General features: G+C 39.2%; 3 protein-coding genes across 4 annotated transcripts; 2 read left to right on the top strand and 1 right to left on the bottom strand.

The window, feature by feature from the left end:
• The first annotated feature begins 630 nt into the window (after positions 1–630).
• Positions 631–11,221, top strand: LOC126730553 (U-box domain-containing protein 33-like). Its single transcript, XM_050434979.1, has 7 exons — positions 631–1,065; positions 1,612–1,730; positions 4,523–4,632; positions 5,112–5,679; positions 7,054–7,602; positions 8,614–9,336; positions 10,776–11,221. Exons 1-7 carry the CDS (start codon positions 747–749, stop codon positions 10,956–10,958), a joined length of 2,571 nt encoding a protein of 856 aa, XP_050290936.1. The 5' UTR covers positions 631–746; the 3' UTR covers positions 10,959–11,221.
• Positions 11,222–12,365: 1,144 nt separating this feature from the next.
• Positions 12,366–14,450, bottom strand: LOC126730527 (uncharacterized). 2 transcript variants are annotated; one of them, XM_050434978.1, is made up of 5 exons: positions 14,019–14,450; positions 13,701–13,823; positions 13,451–13,612; positions 13,057–13,357; positions 12,366–12,981 (listed from the first exon to the last, which is right to left on the bottom strand). In XM_050434978.1, the coding sequence occupies exons 1-5, from the start codon at positions 14,159–14,161 to the stop codon at positions 12,700–12,702; spliced, it is 1,011 nt and encodes a 336-aa protein (XP_050290935.1). In that variant the 5' UTR covers positions 14,162–14,450; the 3' UTR covers positions 12,366–12,699. The 2 variants fall into 2 exon arrangements, with proteins under 2 accessions (XP_050290935.1, XP_050290934.1); XM_050434977.1 differs by having other exon boundaries at positions 12,366–13,357; positions 14,019–14,448.
• Positions 14,451–17,093: 2,643 nt separating this feature from the next.
• Positions 17,094–17,858, top strand: LOC126700954 (uncharacterized). The gene is made up of 2 exons (XM_050399130.1): positions 17,094–17,488; positions 17,555–17,858. The coding sequence occupies exons 1-2, from the start codon at positions 17,094–17,096 to the stop codon at positions 17,856–17,858; spliced, it is 699 nt and encodes a 232-aa protein (XP_050255087.1).
• The last annotated feature ends 4,624 nt before the right edge of the window (positions 17,859–22,482 follow it).

The following is a 22,482-nucleotide window of genomic DNA, read 5'->3' as shown; positions in this document are numbered from 1 at the left end:
CTAAGATACCAATCGGTTTTTGGTGTAGGTGGGAATTGAATCTCAAAACTCTTATTTAACCATCAGAAATTTTGTCAGTTGAACTAATTGAAACCCACATGAGCTTCTTTTCAATATAACCAAAATTCAAACCTATGTTATTTACTTGACTATAAAAAAGCCTTTACCATATAACTAACACCAACAAAGCTATCTCATATTCTATCTTTCGCTTTAAAAAAAAAGGCTACAATACCTATAGTTATAAGGGAAATATTAACAAGTACCATGTGGTGCTTGTTTAGATTTCATTATACGGGTCTCACTTAAAAAAAAAAAAAAAAAAGGAAAGAAATTGTAAAGGAATTGCTAAAAGCTACCAAAAAAAACTATTATTACTACCAAAAATTGCCAAAAAAATTGTTGTTAAAGGGTATTTCACGGTGACAGTTAACACAACCTTAGTTATAAAAGCTTTTTTGGCATTTTTGAAGTGAACTTTCTTTGCAAAAACATCCCATTTCCAACATCCCTAAAATGCAAAAAGCAAAAATTAAAACCCAAACAAGTCTCTCTTGACGTTACCAAGTCACAGCAAAAGTCAAGCCTCCAGCCACCGTAAAAAGTAGAAACAAAACAATAATATTTAAGAAAAAAAATACCATGATGCCAAAGAATCTCACCCTTTGATACGCTTTCCGCTAGGACAACTCTCTCTCTGTAGCTCTCTTTCTCTCCGTGTCTGTTGCCGGGCTCTCCGGAGAGAAATGGAGCTATTGCAGCCATCGCACCCACTTCATCACGGCATAGGCACCAACACCCTGTACGGGTTCCCTTCTTCCGGGTCTAACTTCGGGTACGGGTTCCACCCGGAGATGAGTTCACAACCTCAGCTTCCATATATTCAAGAGGAAGCAGGAGATCATGAGGAAGAAGCAGCAAGAGATCATGAAAAAGTACATGTGGCGGTCGGTAAGTCTATGGAGCGAGCTGTGGCTTTGCTTCAATGGTCATGCAAGAACTTTCGGGACCAAGAAATTTGTGTAATTCATGTTCATCAGCCTTCTCATCAGATTCCTACACTTTGTAAGTTTCTTTGACTTGCTTCTTCATTGTTTTTCGTTAATGGGTCTCTGAATTTTGTGTTGGATTTTCAATTTTTTTACTGAAAGTCTTGTGGGTGTGTTTGGTTTATGTTTTAGAAATTGTGGGGTTTGATTGAAATTCTTGTGCTGTGTGTAATTGTTTTAAGTATATGGGTGCGTTTAACTCAGATTTTTGAGCTTTTGCTGAATTTAAAAATGTTCCTTGAAATTCTGATATATTTGTGGGGAATTTTAATTAGGGTATACTTTGTTGTGGATATGTCAGTTAAGTTTACATAAAAAGTTTTTACTTTGTCAAGTGGGTGTTGAAAAAAAACAGTAGTAATAATTAATAACGAAGATATGAGATGTGATTACCTTCCTTTTCTTTTCTGAGATTTTGTTAGTATACTGGCTGAGATATTATGTTTTGTGCAAATTTGGATGAAGATTTGAGATTCATCATATCAATTTCTTTTACTTTCCTTCATTTTCTTAGCATCTTGAGTAAGCAAGATTGTTTTTTTGAATCACAAATTTCGTGCAGTGGGAAAATTACCGGCAAGTAAAGCAAGTGGTGAAGTAGTGGCTGCGTATAGAAAGGAGGAATGGGCACAGACAGTGAAGCTCTTAGGATCTTACGTGAACCTTTGCAATGCAGAAAAGGTGTTTATCTCTCTGTGCTTATTGTTATTGTAATTACTGATTTTATGCAGTTTCCATGCAGAAATTTAATTTGATTGGGATCATCTGTATTGTGATTGTTCCATCAACTCTTTGTGATTCTTCTTTTTTCACCACTTCTCTTTGCAGTCTACCATCATAAAATTGTATAGCCTTCTGTGTATGAGGCAAAATCAGCTTTATGAATACTTTGAGTTTTCTTGGAGTTTGATGAAGCAATAATACTCTTGATGTTGATTGTTAGCGTCAAAATTTGCTGCATTAATGAGAAGTGTGTTCTAACTTTTGTTTCTCAAGTTGTGGTTTTCCTTGGTATATACTTTTCCTGGATGAAAGTAGAAGTGGAGTTAATGCCAAGTTAGAAATTTGGCAAGACACACTAGAATCTAAAGGGTTTCAATTAAGTAGGGTTAAAACAAAGTACATAGAATGTAAATTTAGTAAAAGTAAAAACATAGAAAAATCAACGGTAAGATTGGACGGTCAGGAGATACAAAAGAGTGAGAGTTTTCAAATCAATAATTCATAAAGATAGAGAGATTTAGAGTGTGAATCATAGGATAAGAGTAGTGTGGATGAAGTGGAGAAGCGCATCAAGAGCATTGTATGATTGTAGAATACCTATTAAGTTAAAGAGAAAATTTTATAAGACTGTTATATGACCAACTATGCTCTATGATACTAAATGTTGGGCTTGTTAAGAAGCAACATATTCATAAAATAAACGTAACTGAAAATATTAAGATGGATAAGTAGAAATACACCAAAAGATAGGATTCAAAATGAGAAAATCCTCTTAAAGATAGGGGTTTCCCCTATTGATGAAAAGATGAGGGAGAGTCACTTGAGATGATTCGGTCATGTTCAAAGGAGAGTGATTAATGCACCGATAAGAAAGAGCTAGTTGATTCAAGTTGAGGGAACAAAAAAAAGGTAGGAATCAAAAAATAACATTAGTGGAAGAAATAAAAAAAGACATATCAATTAAGAAAGTAACAGAGAGTATAATTTCAGATAGAATATAATGAAGGAAGAGAATACATGTGGCAGACCCTAACTAATCTATTGAGGATCCATAGCCAACCCCAAAAATTTGAGACAAAGGCTTTGTTGTTGTTGTTGTTGTTATTGTATGTATTCCAATCATAATGAAAGTCAAATTTTAGGATAGTGGTTCAGAGCAGTTTTAAATAAGGGTTGGAAAGTGTTTGGATTTCAAAAATTAATTGCCAAGCCATGTAGTGAGCAATAATTGGAGAATTTGGTAAGTCATGGGCAGTTATCAGTTACAATTTGATTGGTTTTCAATTATAAAGCATGTTAAACATTCCTTTAAAATGTGCCAATATTTTTACAATTTTTTTTTATTCTTTCCTTTTTTTGACCTCAAGTTGGTTATTACTATAAAGTGAGGGTATTTTGAGGCATTTGTAAACTGGACACCAAAGGGGGCTACTCCAATTATTGTAGTAATGATAATTTTGTAGGAAAGTTTATCCAAAAAGAGAAAGCTCAAAAAAAGACAACCTATGCCAAAGCTTTGATTCCATACTGTACCGTATGGGTTGGTACTATCGAAAAATTTTATACTGGTTACTAAACAATTACAGTTAAGCCATCCTGAAACATTTCAATTTTAAGTACCGGCCTATTTTGGCTTGTACCAGTTATAGCAGTTCTGGGCTGTAATGCAATCTGGGTCTGCAAAAATTTCATATCTGCTACATTGCTAATTCTTTTCTTCTTTCTCTTCTCTCCGCTAATGACATACCTTGTTCTTCTTCTTCTTCTTCTTCTTTGTTTTCTTCTTCTTGGTCTTTTCCAACTTTCTCCCTTAGGTCATGTGTAATCATTCTTACACTTTTCATCCTTAAAGTTTGAGATTTTTCATTTTGGTCCACCAAGTTTGATTATGTTTTCCAAATGGTCCTTTTTATCTTTGTGATTGATCTGGCCATTAAGTGCCAACAAAATGATGTAGTTTCTTCTCTCTTTTAGTGGATATGTTAGTTGCGAAGATGGACAAAAGGGAATTTTAAAAACATAATCAAACTTGGTGGACCAAAATAAAAAAATCAAAATGAAAACAATTCCAAACTCTAAGTCAAAAGTGTAATTAAGTATCATTTTTATTATAAAGTTAGATACCAAGATTGATTAGGGCCACATGGTCAACATTGTTTTGGGCTAGCATATTGGGCTGGGAATGGGTTTGCATTTATAAGGACTCTTAAAAATTACATGGTTTCTAACTTCTAATCATATATATATATATATATAACAGTTATGGTATTGACTGCGACAATTGGTACCAAAATATTTTGTTTCCCTAGCCAAATAGAAATGGCCTTTGCTATTGCATTGATTTGCTCTATACTCTACAGGTTTTTTTTTATGTAACCCTCATTTTATATGGTCAGTTCTTTCCAAATAGTTGGGGACTCTGAAGTATCTGTTTCAACATGAGTGTATACCCTGCATTAGTTGAATTTGCCTCACTTTTCCTACATTTCTAGTGGTAGGCTTCCAATCTCATTTTTGAGGGAAAAATCAAGATGATGCAAGTGAAGTATTTAGCCAGAGATTTTGCTTAAAATTTTTCCTGAAAATGTCATTTACAGGAAACATTAAGAACTATCTTCTGCATTTCCAAAAATGAGAATTTCTTAATAACTGAAACTGATGTAAAATTATAAATTCTTAGGTCAAGAATATTTGATTTTCTTTCCTTACTGAGTCGATTATTTACTGGACTCCTCTTGCTTGCTTTATAGGTGAAAGCAAGCTTTGTTACAATAGAAGCTGACCAAGTTCAGAAAGGAATTGTAGATCTGGTGAACGTACATGGTATTAGGAAGCTTGTGATGGGGGCTGTGCCTGAAACGTAAGTGGTCCATCTGTCATATCATCGTCCTCTATGGAAATCTAATTATCATATTTTCTAATCTTCTAAGTTTTATATATATATATATATATATTCCTCCTCCCCCCCCCCCCCCCCGTTTTTGTCAGGTTATATGTATATAGTTTTTTAAAGCTACATATATATAGTTTTGGTGCGTGTATTACTCAGATGATAGTAGCAGATTTTTCCCCTATAAAAAAAATGTTCAACTTGGATTCTTTTGCTTTTTCATACCATACAAACAAACATGGGCATGTTAGAGTTGCAACTTACCAAAATGTATTGGTGAGTTTCTTTTCTGTTTTCTCAACAGTTGCTCTTCTGTACACACTTGAATTTCTCTATACTCTGTTCCCATATGCTGTGTCCTTTTCATTAGAGTTTCCGCTGGTTGGCTGGTTGAAATTGTGTGTGTGTGTGAGTGTATTCTGTTCTTCCATTCTAACGGTTTTGAACAGTTGCGTGAAGGTGAAAAAGAGCTCCAGAAAGGCAAATTATGCTGCCAAAAATGCTCCCTCATTCTGTGAAATATGGTTTGTCAAGAAAGGGAAACATATGTGGACGAGAGAAGCTTCTGAAGTCCCAAATGCTTTGTCTCCATCTAGTCAACCTGAGATTACAACTGCAGAAACTTTGAGATCCAAATCTTTTCAATACAGTAAAAGTAATGCAATCCATCCAGAAAGTGTTTCATTCTTTTCTGATAAATTTACACATTTTGCTGGAAGCAGCAATTGTGTTCTGGGTGATACAGTTCATGTTGAAGAGCTTTCATTGCCCGTCTTATCCTACTCCCCTCACAATCTCCAGAGTTCATTTTTTCCACCATCTACAAGCACCAGTTTTGAAAATAATTCTCCTGAGAGAATGGTTTCTGCAATTTCTGATCCAAGGGTTGACGAAATGAGCTTGTATGACCAGCTAACAGAAGCCAAGATTGAAGCTGAGGCATCAATGAATGACGTGTTTGCAGAAATAATGAAGCGTAAAAAATTGGAAATGGAAGCTGTTGAAGCTATCAGCAAGGTAAGCATGAGCTTGATGTCCATTCTTCATTGTAGGGATTTGCAATTTACAATATCACGGTTCCTAAGAGTTACGGTGGCAAAATAGATTTTGGGAAAGGCTTTTAGTTTATAGCGTGTGATAAAATAAACTACAAATATGTTCATTTTCCTGTTATTTACAAACATAATTATGCTCCTTTTTAGTATAAGAAATTGAAAACCGTACTGATTTTTGCTTGTTGTGAAGTATAAAGTTCCGTCTCTTATGTCTTTTAAAGAATTACTTGAAAAGAATAGGAAAAGAACAAAAGGTTATAATGATATTTGTAGAATATGGCTTGAATTAGGAGTTCAACTCTTTGTTGGATTTGGATAAGGAAGGAATTTTACTCCTTTTGGGTTACTATTGTTTGAAGTTATTAAGCTCTATTAGAAGTCTTGTCTACTACTTGATTTGGAATTCTTTTTGGAATAGGAGGGATTCTCCTTGTGTGTGTGGAAAAGAAGTCTAGTTCTTCTTGGTTTTGGATATGCTAGCCAACTTAAGTCTCCTATATAAGTAGAGTGCTACTGCTACAAATAAAGAGTGTGGGTGTGAGAAAAAGAGGCTCTCTTTTGTTTGGTTCTTTGATATTTGTGGGTTGCAATTTGGAATAGTGAGAGAGGTTTGTTGCCGGTTGATTTTGGTTTTGCGGTTTGGTGATTTGCTCTCTTCTGGTGTGTTGCAACATTTGGATTTGATTTGTGGCTCTCTCTTTGGTTTGTACGCAATTGATATTTGATATTTTTGAACCTTTAGTTATTTGGTTATTTGGTTTTGTATTTGTGAGAGAGCTATTTGGGATTTGGGTTTGTGAGGGTGCCTCTACACTAATTTGTATTATCCCAAATTTGATATTGTGAAATTTGTTCGTTGTCACCCGTGGGTATAGGCTATTGCCGAACCATGTAAATTCTTAGTGTTTTGTGTCTATTTTCTTTTGGATTAATTTTCTTCATTCCTATTGTTAGTTTGAAGATCTTTCACAAGCCTAAAATATTTTCACAATTAATCTTGGTAATTTGAGCTTCTGCTATTTTACAACAATATTTACATGCTCACATGATTTTTTTTTTTTTTTGGGGGAGGGGTGGGGGGGGAGATCCATTGGAAGCCCGTTGGGCCCATGGGATACAATAGGACCTATCCAAACTTACAAAATGGATTCTGGCAAGTGACAAAAATTGTGCCGCAAACTTTCTAGGACAAGAATACACTAGGATTTTATCACTTATTTAAAGGTTTGGCAATGCATTCAAATGATGATGAAAATATAAACTACAAATAATAATCCGTTATTGAGTTAGAATCTTGTGAGTCATCTTTCAACCTCAGAATTTTTTATGTCCTCAGATCAAAGTCTTTGAATCTGCTCATGCACATGAAGTTAAGCTGAGGAGGGAGGGTGAGGATGCACTAAGAACAACAATACAAGAACAAGAAAAGGTATTGGAAGAAAGAGAAGAAGTAACTAGAGAGCTACAAAGAACCATGAGAAATGTTGCTCTTCTAGATAGTCGTGCACAGGAAGCAAACCGTAGGTGTGATGAAGTAGTTGGAGAACTAAATTTGATTCAGGCATCCATTTCAACTCTACGGCAGGAGAAGCAGAGGATCCGTCATCAGAAAACGGAAGCCCTGCGCTGGCTTGAAAGGTGGAGACGTGGACAAGCTGGAGCTGCTCACTGCAGTGGGCTCATTGGCTTTGTTGATGAATTGCCTGAGTTAGCAGTATTTTCATTGTCAGATCTGCAAACTGCTACATGCAATTTTTCTGAGAGCTTCAAGCTTGGGCAGGGAGGATATGGTTCTGTTTACAAGGGGGAAATGTTGGGTAGAACTGTTGCTATAAGGAAGTTCAACCCTCATAGCATGCAAGGACCATCAGAGTTTCAACAAGAGGTAAAGCTCCTTTTCTCTCCTCTCTATTTCTCTCTACTAAAATAGTTATTGAGACTCTTGTAGACTTTTAAAACTTAGGGATGCTTTTATGTATTATGTTGAACTAGCATGCAAGCTTAAGTATTGATTTGATTCGTTTGAACTTTCAAATAGATACGGTGCCTCCAATTTCTAATGCTATACTGCGCTTTTTGTGCTCTATACCCTATTTTTTCTACAACTTTCTGTTGAAGGTTCAGAAGTAACTTGCCTTCTCCCATAGTTTTCTTTTCTCATAGAGAACTCCCTCTTTATTAAAGGGGTGGAGTTTACTACCAGAGAGGCAACTATAGGGGATTTCCAAATACTTTGAGACTTAAGTGGTTCTAAGTATATGCCACACCACACTGCTGGGGCTGATGATATATATGTAGGTAATCACGTGCTGATGCCAAATCATTGGGGGTTTCCGATCTAATCCCAGCGCTCAGTAGTCTCTCAGTGTCTCTTCATGTAGAAGTTTGAAAAGAAAATTATGCACCCTATGTTTGAGCCTTTCTTGTACATTCAAAACTTCGTTTGTTAGTAGTTGTTATATTAATTTATAAACCATTTGGATGGAGTATATTAATTGATAAACCTTTTAAAATTTCAGGGCCAATCTGTATAATGTGTCAATTTGCCAGGTTGTTAAAATACTGCTTTAAATATCTGGATAACCTGTGTGTGCCACAGGGGTGTGTACAAGAAAAGGCCTCTAAATTGGACTCCCCTGTATGGATCCTTCTAAATACCTACTTTTTCTTTTCCAGATTATCCAAATGAGTGTTATGAGATGTGTGATCATGTGTCCATGAACTTTAGTCTAAGAAACATAAGCATTAAGCTAGATGCCCCCCTGAAGGAAAAAACTAGGGCAACATTTAGCAGTGAGTTGGTACTTATATTTTTCTTACTTTGTTTAGATGCCTACTGCCTAGTATACCATACCTTTCATTCTTTTTGAAATAACCTTTGTTTTTGTGCATGCAGGTTCAAGTTCTTGGAAAACTCCAGCATCCTCATCTGGTGACGTTGCTTGGTGCATGCCCAGAATCCTGGTCTCTTGTATATGATTACTTGCCCAGTGGGAGCCTCCAAAACCACCTTTTCCGAAAAAGCAATAATCCTCCCTTGCTATGGAATACCCGAACACGTATCATTGCTGAAATCTCTAGTGCCCTTTGCTTCTTGCACTCTTCCCAACCAGAAAAGATCATCCATGGTGATCTGAAACCTGACAATGTACTTCTAGATGCTGATCTGAGCTGCAAGATATGCGAGTTTGGGCTTTGCAGGCTAGTAACTGAGGAGAACCTTCATTGCCCCAGTTTCCGCCGGGGCACAGAGCCCAAGGGTGCTTTTACGTATACAGATCCCGAGTTTCAGAGAATTGGAGTGCTGACACCCAAGTCTGACATTTACTCCTTTGGGCTGATCATTCTGCAGCTACTCACAGGAAGGCTTCCAACTGGGTTAGCAGCTGAGGTGCGTAAGGCAGATTCATGTGGGAAATTGGCATCAATTTTGGATTCATCAGCAGGAGAATGGCCTACATTTGTGGCAAGGCGGTTGGTAGACCTGGGGCTGCAATGTTGTCAATTGAGCGGCAGGGATAGACCAGATATGACACCTTCACTAGTGAGGGAACTAGAGCAGTTGCATGTCTCTGAAGAGCGACCAGTGCCATCTTATTTCTTGTGCCCTATACTTCAGGTAAGTGATGCTTCTCGTTTAGAACTTGAGTTGAGGAATGGTACCAATATATTAATTAGTGATGGGCCTAGTTATTTAGGTTGGCTGATGAACCAATAAGCAACTTGTGGGAAGTCAAACTTGCTAACCTAACAAATTAAGCTAAGGCTGAAAGACCAAGCTGCTTTTTTTTTTTTTTTTTTTTAATAATTAAAAAAAAGGTAAACACGACTGACTCTTAACACCTAATCTGAAAGGACCCATGAGCTCACCCATATTTATAATTGGAGGAACAAGCTGGAACTCCAAGCTTGGTTGCTAAAGCCTAGATGTACTGGGGCTCGACAGTCAACTTGCTTGGGTCTTGAATATAGGGTGCTGTAGCCTTAGACATGTTTTCAATCACCTTTTGATGCTTATCAATCGGAGTTATTGTAAATAGCTTTGCAAAATTTGAACCAAGCAAGATTCTAGGTCAGCCAAGAAAACTACTAGTGTTAAGGTAGTGCTCAAGCTCAACTTGGGCTTAAAAAATGGGTTCAACCATGCTGAGCTAAGCTGTGCTTTACTTGGCTAGTTTATTGTCTCGTGAGTGTAAAGTTCCACCAAGAGAATGATTATTTAAATCCTGCAACTCCATGAAAGCTAAAACGTCAAACTGCCATGGGTTGAAGATATAATTAGAAAGAAAAGCATCCCCAACAACATATTGTTCACATTGGACACATTATAAAGATCCCATATAGGACTCATATGAGTCTCACGGAGAACTCTATAAAATGGATGACTTGGATCTGCCCATTGCAGGAAGTGTTGTGACAAATATTACCCGTGTATACAACAACTAAATCTTAGTCCTGAAATTTGGGATCAATTAAGGATATTTCAAAATGACTAATCATAGTCTTTTCAACCATTTTATCCTATTAAAAATCACTTTTTTTCATCTCCTTAATTAAAATGTTTTTCTTTCTTTTTCCCTATTACTTCTACTAATGTTATTTTAGGTATTCTTCTACCATTTTTTGCTCCCTCAACTTAAATAAAATCATTCTTCCTCACTAGTGCCTTAGTTGCTCTCCTTTTACATATAACCAAACAATCTCAATTCTCAAGCGACACCCCCTTATCTTTTCATTAATAAGGTTCGGTCGTAAACCCTAATTCTGATTGACATATGAAACCTTAATTTTAATTGACATAAGAAACCTAATAATTGAATTGCAAAAGTACCCTTGTCTCTAGAAAATTAAATAACCATACTAATAAACCTCATTAAACTGCTAAGACCTAAAATAAAATACAATTGGCTAATAAAAAATATAATTGACTCCAAAATTAAATAAACTAAATTGAAATAGATCTCTCTGCACTTTCCGCACCAAGTACCATAAAGCATAGTCGGTCCTATATCAGTCTTATAAAAAGTGTGGCTTACATGTGTAATGGGTTGCTTTCAGGAAATAATGCATGACCCGCAGGTGGCAGCAGATGGGTTCACTTACGAAGGGGAAGCATTGCGTGGATGGTTGGAAAATGGGCATGATACTTCTCCCATGACCAATCTGAAATTGAGTCACTTGCTTCTTACTCCTAATAATGCTCTGAGGCTTGCTATACAGGATTGGCTTTGCAAATGTTGAGACTTGAGAGTAACTTTGTTAAGGAGTTCTAGCTCAACTGGCAATTCCTCCCCGTGTAAGTGTTAGGTGGAGAGTGAGGTTGTGCAATCAAGACCCACTAGGTTCATGTGTAACATACCGATCAAGAGAAAAGAAAAAAACACCTTTGTACCTCTTAATATGTGTATTTATGTAGCATCTTTTATTATATTTGTGTAGTGATTCATTGTAATGCATCCCTGCTTTACCGCTGTAGATAATGCATCAAGAGTGGGTTTCCTAATGCTTCGTGTTGTTGTTTGTACAACACAATAGTCAATGAGCTAGATAGTAGATTCCATTTTATATATTGTGAAAGCAACCAAAATTGCGATGAGTGAACAGAATTGTATATGGAGGTGAGGTTAGTTTTGTTAATCTTTTAATTGGCCAATATTTAAACTCAAAAACAAAAATGTATGAAACAGCTCATTTTTGAAGTGACTTATACATATTAGTTGATATAATTTTCAAATACAGTAGTACTTGAAGGAGAACGTTGAAATTAAAAAAAAAAAAAATGAAGGCATAACAAAAGTGATGGAACTCCTTCGTGTATATGAGGAGTCATACTAGTTTTTCGTTTTGTCGAAGAGTTAAATAATGAAAATAATATGACTTGAGTGTTTCATTGAATTAATTAGGTCATGTAATGAGATTAATATTATGAATAAATAATCAATAGTTCCGTGAAATAGGAATTAAGATTTGGCTGAGAGCCTTTGCATTGGAAAAGTTTAACCTTCTTTTCTTTTTTTTCACTTTTTTTGAACCAAGGGCTGAAATTGAAAGTTAACTTTCAATCCTAGGCCAATATTGGATTCATAAATGCATTTTTAACAATATTTGGGGAGAGGAGTGAGGTGATGAGACTACGGTAATATCCTAATAGGACGTTTCAAACAAATTTGTGTCATTCGATAGCTAGTATTTCATTTAGATTGCCCATTTTGAATTAAAGGCATTATGAAATGGATTTTTAAGTTGTATTAATTTACAAAACAAACTTGAAATGTTAAGATGTAACAAATCTTAAAATGTTAAGATTAAAGCTTGGTTGTTGTTGGTGGTGGTGTTATTCTTTACTGATGCAACAAGATATACAAGGAAGCAAATAAATAACCACCCTAATAAAAAATGCCATTGGGATTTCTAATAAATTTCTTATATGGACTTCAGTATAGTAGTCAAACCATCACAAATTAAACATCATGGCTAGAAATCCTATCATTTGAAAGGAAGGAGAAAAGACTTACTCTTATCAAAATAGCTTGATGAGTGTTCCAAAGAGCTTAATAACATTGTTTCTTTTTTTGTAAGAGTCAAACCATCACAAATTAAACATCATGGCTAAAAATCCTATCATTTGAAAGGAAGGAGAAAAGGCTCTTATCAAAATAGCTTGATGAGTGTTCCAAAGAGCTTAATAACATTGTCTTTTTTTCACTTTACCAAGCACAATAGAATTTTAACATTCCTTAAATATTACTATAGACTGTAGAGTACAAATATAGGGGTTTGGCTTGTGTCCATCGCATTGAAGTACTTGATGCGACATGAATCCAACTCATGCCCAAAATTTCCTACATGTCAGTCTCGTATCCTGTCCATCAACAATGCATTGGATGAAAGCCTTGCCCCAAATATAGTACTCAAATACACAATAACCAGAACAGCCAAAGGCCAGCTAGTTAACTGATTATAGATTAGAACAATATTTCAATCAAATCTTCAAAAGCAGTGAGGCTGTGGTTTGATTCTGAGTCTCATTGAAGGGATGATCTTCTTCCATGGACATCTCAATCCTGGATTCATTTTTCTTATCATCCAGAAGTGGGTTAGACTCCCCTGTGGGGTTCCATATGTGCAACTCTTCCTTGTCAGGAGCCGTATTTTCTTTGAAACTAGTCTGAGTTTCAGCCTTCTCAAGCACCTTGGTGTTGCACAAACCGTCCAAAGATTTCTCATTCTCAATGTTGTTACTAGACTCAAGCATTATTTCAACCTGATGGCTTTGCTGTGATCTTTGAACTTCTTTGCACAACCCTTTGTTTGAGTTTGACTCAAGCATTATTTCAACCTGATGGCTTTGCTGTGATCTTTGAACCTCTTTGCACAACCCTTTTTTTGAGTTTGAAAACTGGTTTTCCTGATTTTCTTGACTGTTGAACTGAGAATTAGACCTTCCAAATGTTGTGAAAGATGGTGATTCTCTTAGAACACTTTCTGCTGAAGATGGCCGATGGCTAAAGCTCCCAAAACCTTGAATCCCTCTTGTTAGCTTCCGAGCTCGGTCTCTTTCTTCTTTGAGAAGAGGGCCTTTCTCAAGCAGCTTCAATATTCTTTCAGCTTTTTTTCTAACAGTGAGGCCCCAATTAAATCTGCATATACGAGTATTTAGATCTTATTACGACTATATACAGTGCTAACATAAAAGCAAAGACAGGTCGAAAAACTAGGCTAGAATTACAAACCCTTTCTCATCTATATACTGAAAGCTTTCCATTTCACTTATAACATCTTTGTCACTTCGAAACTCTCCTGCAACACTCTCTGGCCCTTGAGTCAACAAATGCTCTAGTACAATCAGGGAATTATAAGACACCCTCCAATTCTTTCTTTCAAACTTCAGGAATCTGATGCATAATTGTAAAGTCACCAATCCACATCATTGTTGCATTTCAAATTGGCAAAAAAGGAAGACAAAAACAAAAAACCCTGAACCTTTTGTGCAGAATTTCTACAATTCTTGTATAATCTTCTAGTTCAAAAGCAGCCTTTGAAATTGATCCCAAGGTAGGCATGTCTGGCGCCCATGGATTTCCACTTGTAGCTTCTTCTGTCATCCTGCAAATTAATCATCAAAAGCATCATTAGAAACTAGAAAGACACCCATATCAGAAATCAAAACAAACAAATCCCATCAACCAAAAAAAAAAAAAAAAAAAAGAATCCAAAACAAATAACTAGTTCCAACATCAAATAGTCAAACCATAAAACCAAATCCACATGACAAAATTGTGTAACTGATAATAAACTTACAACTGTGCGGTTGTGACATCTGTGAGAGCTAATCTAGCAGTCTTGATCTTCTCCTTGAAAAAGAAAGAAGCTTGCTTTTTCAATTCATGGAAAGAGGACGTGCCCATCATGTTGCTGCTAGTGTTTTTGCTTAAGATAGACATTGTCTAAATTGAACAAGATTTGGAAAGTTTTGCTAGATTATTTTCTTAAAAGTGGGTAGAGTTGAAAAAACAAAAAGGCACAACTAATCCACTGATACAACAAAACCATCGCCTAATATATTAGGCAAATATCCATGATTCAAACAATGTTTTGCTTTGCAGATGTAATAAGAAACAAATAAAATGAAAAATTCAGTGATAGTCTTTAAAATCAGGCGAAGATTTCAAAGGGGAGAAATTTTGAGTGGAATTTTGGCAGGAAAAAAAATTGTGGGTATTTTAGAGCGATGGTGTGTAAAGATCTAATTCGTCCCTATAGTCTTTGGAGTTTAAAATTTAAGAATGATGTTATGTCAGCATCTCTATAGTCAACTAGACAGCGGGTGTTTCGGTTTGAATTTGAAATGGTCAATTACTAATTCCAAGTAAGTAATTCTACTTCCACGAAAAGGAATTTAAAAATAAGAATAGCATGTGACCCATTTTATCTCTGTATATTAATCTCTATATATTAAGAGGATTCATAAAATTAGTTATGATTTCAATAAAATGTCAAAAATACCCTTAATCTAATTAGATAATCCTTATTCTTAAAAAATAAAAAATTGGGTTAAAATTGTAATTCAATAAAATTCAAAAAAAAAAAAAAACTATCCGAGAAACTTTTTTCTTAAAAATTAGCACATTCTCTATTTAATTATATCTCATGCATGTTTAATACATTTTTTTTCTTTCTAAAAACTAGTATACACTAAACCCAGCAGTTTACTCAATTTTAAATCCTAAATTTTAGTTTCTTAAAAATTCATTTCTTTGTAAAAAATTTTAGTTTCTTAAAAAATAAAAAATTGGGTTAAAATTGTAATTCAACAAAATTAAAAAAAAAAAAAAAAACTATCTGAGAAACTTTTTTCCTAAAAATTAGCACACTCTCTATTTAATTATATCTCATGCATGTTTAATACATTTTTTTTCTTCTAAAAACTAGCAAACACTAAACCCATCAGTTTAGTCCATTTTAAATCCTAAATTTTAGTTTCTTAAAAATTCATTTATTTGTAAAATTACATTAAACTCAAAAAAAAAAAAAAAAAAAGAGCATCATCGCACGTGCGGAGCGCATATGATGAGGCTAGTTATTATTATTTTGGTGAGATGAAAATTATAAATTAAAAAAAAAAATAGTTCCAAAGTTGGAAGAAAGTGAATTGGAACCATAGATGTCACTGTTGGAAATACTATAAGGTATAAGTTGAATTACAAGACTCTCAGTAATATTGAAGAAGTTGGATTTACACTTGTATTCTTAAACAATAAATCTAGTGACACAAAATTTTTCACTATTACTAATGTACGGCACCGAGATCCCAAGACCCATATGGGCCCTGGGCTCAGGCCCAATGGAACGACCCCATCGCCCTAAACCCTTCTTGAAACTGCCTTCATAAAGAACGAGTTTTAGGCCTCAGATCCTGCTATGTGCTCGGCATAGAACCTCCCGAACAATCATATAAACCCTGTCTGGGCAAGTCATGGGATGCTCGGGGAACATCATTACCGAGCAGATTCGCCTGAACTGGAACCAAGTTCCAAGGCCATAATTGTTACATCCCACTCTTACCTAAACATCTACGATGCTCGGGGAACATCATTACCGAGCAGATTTGCCTGAACTGGAACCAAGTTCCAAGGCCATAATTGTTACATCCCACTCTCACCTAAACACCCACTTAAAACAAATAATATTGGACCTTCAATTGCACTAACGATGACAGTAATCATGATCTCCCCACTAACCTAAACTATAAATAGCAGAAGTTGGGGAAGATGAGGGGGTTCAAAAAAAGAGATGAAAACAGTCATTTAGAGAGGGGAGGAACATTATTTTGAGTCTCTGTGCTGAGAACGACCCAAAGTAGGAAATCTTGAAGCCCACCTTACAAATAAATTGCGAGCCCGAGTGAGGTTGAGCCCAACAGTCTCGTTTTAGGCTTGCACAATTGGCGCCCACCGTGGGGCTCTCCTACAAAGTTGTGGTTCGATTGAGACTCAAATAAGGGAAATGTCCGAACGACATTCGGGAAGGCGTGCTGAGAATGGTTCCGTGGGATCTTCTCGGGGGTCCATATGGCGGGAAAGAAGACAAAAAAGGCACGAGGATAGGGAGCGCCTGCGAGGAGAGGAAGAGTCTGGCCTGGGAGAAAGGTCAGATTAGACCCGTCGAACGGTGTCCTGTGTCTCGGGACACAGGCAGTATGATGACAGAGACCAAGAACTAGAGCGGTTGTGCAGAATGGTGATGGATCTAGAACTGGAAGCAAGGGGTCGACGCCAAGAAAGGGACTGCCACCACCGGCAAAGGAGAAATGATAGCACGGGAGATCGGGGCGAAGAGAGCTCTAGCCAATCCGGTACACGATGATTCCAAAATCGATCACCCTCTCAAGAATCAGACCGGCGCAGGAATCACTCACATTCTCGAGAGACACGTTACTGCCGGAACCGTTCGCGTTCGCATGGATACGAGGACCGAGGATCTGATTCGCTAGAGGAATGGCGACCCCACAGTGCTGCCATGGACGCCATGAGCCGAGCCTTACGAAGGGCTGCTCGGACACCATTCTCAGAAGAAATTAAACAAGCCCCTATGCCGAGTAGATTTACAAGATTGCCATTCAATTCCTACGATGGGAAGACGGACCCTGTGGAGCATGTCAGTCATTATATCCACATGATGTCCTTGCATGCACACAATGATGCATTGATGTGTAAGGTATTTCCCTCCAATCTCGGTTCCACGGCCCTGAGATGGTTCAACGGGTTATGAAAAGGCTCCATTCGTAGCTTTGCCGAGTTGATTCAAGAATTCGGCAGTAGATTCGTGACATGCAGTCGAGTGTCGCAGCCGGTGGATGCGCTACTTTCCATAAAGATGAGGGTTGGTGAAACCCTTCGGAGTTACGCCAGCCGGTATTGGGAACTCTACAACGAGATCGGTGGAGGGAATGAGAAGATAGCGGCAAGCACCTTCAAGATGGGGCTCCCTGAAGATTCTGAATTACGGGAATCGTTGACGAAAAGACCTCCCGAGGATATGAGGCAGCTTATGAGGCGCATTGAGAAGTATAAACGCCTGGAAGATGATCGGCTACAAAATAAGGGGAAAGCCCCGTTACTCGGGAGATCTCGGCAGGGCTTTGTCCCAGCAAGATCGAAAAAAGATTTCAGGATCCAAGAACCAGAGGCACAAATTGAGGGAGTTAATGTGGCGTTCAAAGAACCTGTGCACAAAATTCTAGATCGGATTAAGAACGAGTCATTCTTCAAGTGGCCGAACAAAATGGGGGGTGACTCATCTCGGAGGAACCAAAACTTGTATTGCACATACCATAGGGACAAAGGGCACACCACTGAGCAGTGTCGGGTACTGAAAGATCATCTCAGGCAGTTAGTAAAAGCAGGGTATTTGAAAGAGTTTGTAGTGGACTTCGTTGACCAAGATTTCGGCCAGGGTGTTCAACAGAGAAGAAATCCCCTCCCACCACCGCTGGGAGTGATCGAAGTCATCCATGTTGCCCCGAGAGGTACGGCAGTAGCCAAAGGGGTACTGACAGTGGCTTGCACAGAAGGAGAATCACCCAAGAAGAGGATGAAAGTTGGTCGGCTAACCATCTCTTTTGGCGAAGAAGACTTATAAGGGACGATCCAACCTCATGATGATGCGTTGGTAGTAACAACTCGGATAAGCGGGTTCTTGGTAAAAAGAGTGATGATAGACCAAGGAAGTGGAGCCGACGTGATGTACCCGGACCTGTTCAAGGGGCTCGGATTGAAGAGTCAAGATTTGGCAAAATATGACACGCCATTGGTCTCATTTGACGGAAGGGTCGTGGTTCCCGAAGGGCAAATTTCTCTCTTGGTGGACATGGAAGGCAAGGAAGTAATAGTGACCTTCATAGTAGTCCGGTCGTTCTCACCGTACATTACAATCCTTGGAAGGCCGTGGATCCACGCAATGAAGGCCGTTTCATCCACCCTGCACGTGAAAGTGAAATTTCCCACCAAGTATGGAGTCACCGTGGTACGAGGGAACCAACGAGTGGCTAGGCAGTGTCTGGTCACCGCGGTCAGATGAAAAAACGAATAGCTCGGACGAGCGGAAGAGGCCGAAAAAGAGCCTTTATAGTAATCACAGAGGCCCCGAGGGGAAAAGGGGGCGGACGTTGCCGAGGAGGTCTTAAAGGTCAGAATTTTTCCGGACGAAGACAAGTATTTCCAAATAGGCGCAAGCATGAATGACCGAGAAAAGGCAGAAATGTTGTTGTTTCTTTTACAGAACGTGGATGTCTTTGCCTGGAGTCCGTACGAAGTGCCCGGTGTAGATCTTGAGTTCATTGTCCCCAAGCTTAACATGGACCCATCATTCCCCTCGAAAAAGCAAAAACCGAGGAGAGCATCGAAGGAGCATGCTGACACGGTGAACTTGGAAGTCCAGAGGCTGAAGGAAGTAGGGGTGATAAAAGAAATATTCTTCCCGAGGTGGTTAGCAAATACGGTGGTGGTAAAGAAAAAGAATGGTAAATGGAGAGTGTGTGTGGATTTCACAGACTTGAATAGGGCATGCCCCATGGATCCGTTCCCAATGCCCAAGATTGGCCAACTAGTAGACGCCACGTATGGGCACCCGAGGATGAGCTTCTTGGATGCTTTCCAGGGGTACCACCAGATTGCCTTGGCTCCCGAGGATCGAGAAAAGACAGCATTTATTTCCCTGAGTGCTAACTATCACTACGAAGTCATGCCGTTTGGGTTGAAGAACGCCGGTGCCACATACCAACGGATGATGACGAGGATGTTCCGAGAGAAAATTGGGTGCACGGTGGAAGTATACATTGACGACATGGTGGTAAAGAGCAAAAAGGAGTCGCAACAGACGGAAGACCTCCGGGGAGTATTTGAGATACTTCGGAAGCACAAGTTGCGCTTGAATGTCGAGAAGTGTACTTTCGGTGTAGGGGCTAGAAAGTTCTTGGGTTATCTGATTTCTACTCGGGGGATAGAAGCCAATCCCAACTAGATAAATGCCGTGAATCGCCTCATACCACCGAGCAATCTGAATGAAGTACAGGTGCTAACCGGGATGTTAGCCGCCTTAAACCGATTCATCTCCAAATTCGCGGATCGCTGCAGACCGTTTTATCAGCTTCTGAAGAAGTGGAGGGGGTTTCATTGGGACGAGGAATGCGACAAGGCCTTTCGAGAACTGAAGGAGTACTTGGCAAAAACACCCATATTAACAGCCCCGGAGTCCGGGGAGGATTTGTTTATGTACCTTTCAGTATCTGACCATGCCGTGAGTGCTGTGTTACTAAGGGACCAAAATGTACAGCAGCCAGTGTATTACATAAGCAAAACCCTAGTAGATGCCGAGACGAGATACCTGCCCCTTGAGAAGCTAGTTTTGGCACTAGTGCACGCCACGAGGAAGTTGTCGCATTACTTTCAAGCTCATACGGTATTCATCCTCACCGAGTATCCCTTGCAGTCGTTGCTAAAGAGATTGGACTTCACGGGTTGAATAGCCAAATGGGGAACTCGTTTGGGTTCGTTTGACATAAGGTACCGACCGCGAAGCTTGGTAAAGGGACAGGTTCTTGCTAACTTCATTGCACAATTCACCCCCAAGAGTGACGGGAAGATAATATGCAATGCGGAACGTCGTCCATGGAAACTGTTTGTAGACGGCGCTTCAAATGCTATGGGGGCCGGAGCTGGTATTGTCATAATCATCCCGGAGGGCATACGATTAGAACACTCTTTTAGATTAGGATTCAAAGCCTCAAACAATGAAGCCAAGTACGAGGCCTTCCTGGCCGGGTTGAGGGCCGTATTGTGTTTAGGCGCGAAAGATGTTGAGATTTATTCGGACTCTCGGCTAGTCGTTTATCAAATCTTGGGAAGCTTCGAAGCTCGGGACTCTCAGATGAAAGCCTATCTGAGTGCAGCTAAGTAGATCATTGGCCGGTTTGGGACAGTGAAGGTAGCCCAGGTAGGTCGGGCACAAAACAGACATGCCGACTCGTTGGCCACGTTGGCTTCATCCTCTACCGAGAATATACCTCGGCTGGTCAAGATAAAGCTTATAAGGGAACCAAGCATCGAGGTGAAGAGTGATGACAACCTGGCTGGGGTTGAAGTTGCCATGATGTCAATGGCAAATCCGTGCTGGATGAACTCGATCATAGACTTCATAGTCGAGGATAAAGTTCCGGACGATGAAAAGGAGGCCAAAAAGATTCGTCGGGTGGCTTCTCGGTACTGGCTGTCGGCAGATCGCAAGTTGTACTGGAGGTCTTTCGCAGGTCCTTACCTTTTATGTCTACATCCTGAGAAAGTGAACGAGCTTCTGACCGAGCTGCATGATAGAGTGTGTGGTGGCCATGTCGGGGGACGGTCTTTAGCGCACAGGGCCATGACCTAGGGGTTTTGGTGGCCACAGATGCAGAAAGATGCCGCGGAATACGTCAGGAGGTGTGAACAATGCCAAAAGCACGCCCCTCTGATCCATCAGCCGGCAGGTCGTCTAAACCCCATCAGCAGCCCATGGCCATTCGCACAATGGGGGCTAGACATCCTCGGCCCGTTTCCCCGAGCTACAGGTAACCGCCGTTTTGTATTAGTGGCTGTGGATTACTTCACGAAGTGGGTGGAAGCCGAGGCCTTAGCCAACATTCGGGATATCGACGTGAAAAAGTTTGTGTGGAAAAACATAGTCACAAGGTTTGGGGTACCGAACTCACTAGTATCAGACAACGGGCTACAGTTCGATAGCAAAGCTTTCCGAGCCTTCTGCAACGATCTCGACATTAAGAACAAGTACTCAACCCCGGCATACCCTCAAAGCAATGGCCAAGCTGAGACAGTGAACAAGACGATTTTGAACGGGTTGAAGAGGAGGTTGGACGGGGCAAAGGGAAGATGGGTTGAAGAGCTGCCTAACATTTTATGGGCTTACCGTACGACTCCTAGAAGATCTACAGGTGAAACTCCTTTCTCTTTGACATATGGGGCAGAGGCCGTAATACCAACCAAGGTGAGCTTATGCAGTGCACGGGTCGCAGGATTTGAACTTGCCCAGAATGCCAACCTGATGATGGAGCGCTTGGACTGGTTAGAAGAATGCCGGGAGGCCGCAACCATACAGCTCGCGGAGTACCAGCAGAAATTGTCCCAGAGATATAACCAATATGTAAAAGGGAGGGAATTCAGCGCCGGGGAACTGGTTCTAAAGAGTGTCGTGGGAAATATGCGAGACATAGCTGCCGGGAAGCTTGCTCAAACATGGGAAGGGTCGTACAGGATTACCGCCATCGCTGGCGCGGGGGCTTACTACCTGGAAGATCTTGACGAGAGGCCGCTCCCTCGGCCATGGAATGCTCACAATTTAAAGAAGTTTTACCCGTGACTATCCATATAGTAAATGTAAGTCAAAACTTTGTACTTCGCTAAAGTCAAGATAATGATGAAGTTACTTGTCTAGGCTGTTTTCGATCTCGTCATTGCACATTAAGAGAATTGCATGTTTTGTACAAAAAAATTTCTAAGGACAGAAGCCTCATCCTCGGTTCAATCAAAATTCTAAGGACAGAAGCCTCATCCTTGGTTCGATCAAAATCACCGAGCAGGCGGAAACCTTATCGTTACAAAAAAATTCTAAGGACAGAAGCCTCATCCTCGGTTCGATCAAAATCACCGAGCAGGCGGAAACCTTATCGTTACAAAAAAAAAAAATTCTAAGGACAGAAGCCTCGTCCTCGGTTCGATCAAAATCACCAAGCAGGCGGAAACCTTATCGTTACAAAAAAAAAAAAAAAAAAATTCTAAGGACAGAAGCCTCATCCTCGATTCGATCAAAATCACCGACCAGGCATAAAACCTATCGTTTCAAAAAATTTTTCTAAGGGCAGAAACCTTGTCCTCGGTTTGATCAAATCTCCGAGCAGGTAGAAACCTTAAGCCCTTTACAAACATTAATTGCAAATTCATTCTCGGATTATCCAAAGCACCGCGCAACAGGTTTTGGGCGGCTCTCGGCCGGACTTACTACAGTATAAGAAACCGCTAACATAATCTAAGCAAACACGCAGATAAATAGAGAGTCATTCAATGAGTTGAAAGCAAAGTTAAAAAGCAGAATTAATATCTCGTCGCTAAAACTCGACAATTGTTTTCGGGTCATCCCCGTGAAATAAGGAAATTGTTTGTTCACCACAACCCGGTGACGTAGGTAGATATACCATTGAAAAAATAAATTAAAAATG

The sequence above is a fragment of the Quercus robur genome, chromosome 1, assembly GCF_932294415.1.
Source record: "Quercus robur chromosome 1, dhQueRobu3.1, whole genome shotgun sequence".
Classification (NCBI taxonomy): domain Eukaryota; kingdom Viridiplantae; phylum Streptophyta; class Magnoliopsida; order Fagales; family Fagaceae; genus Quercus; species Quercus robur.
This window is presented reverse-complemented; position numbering and strand designations above follow the sequence as displayed.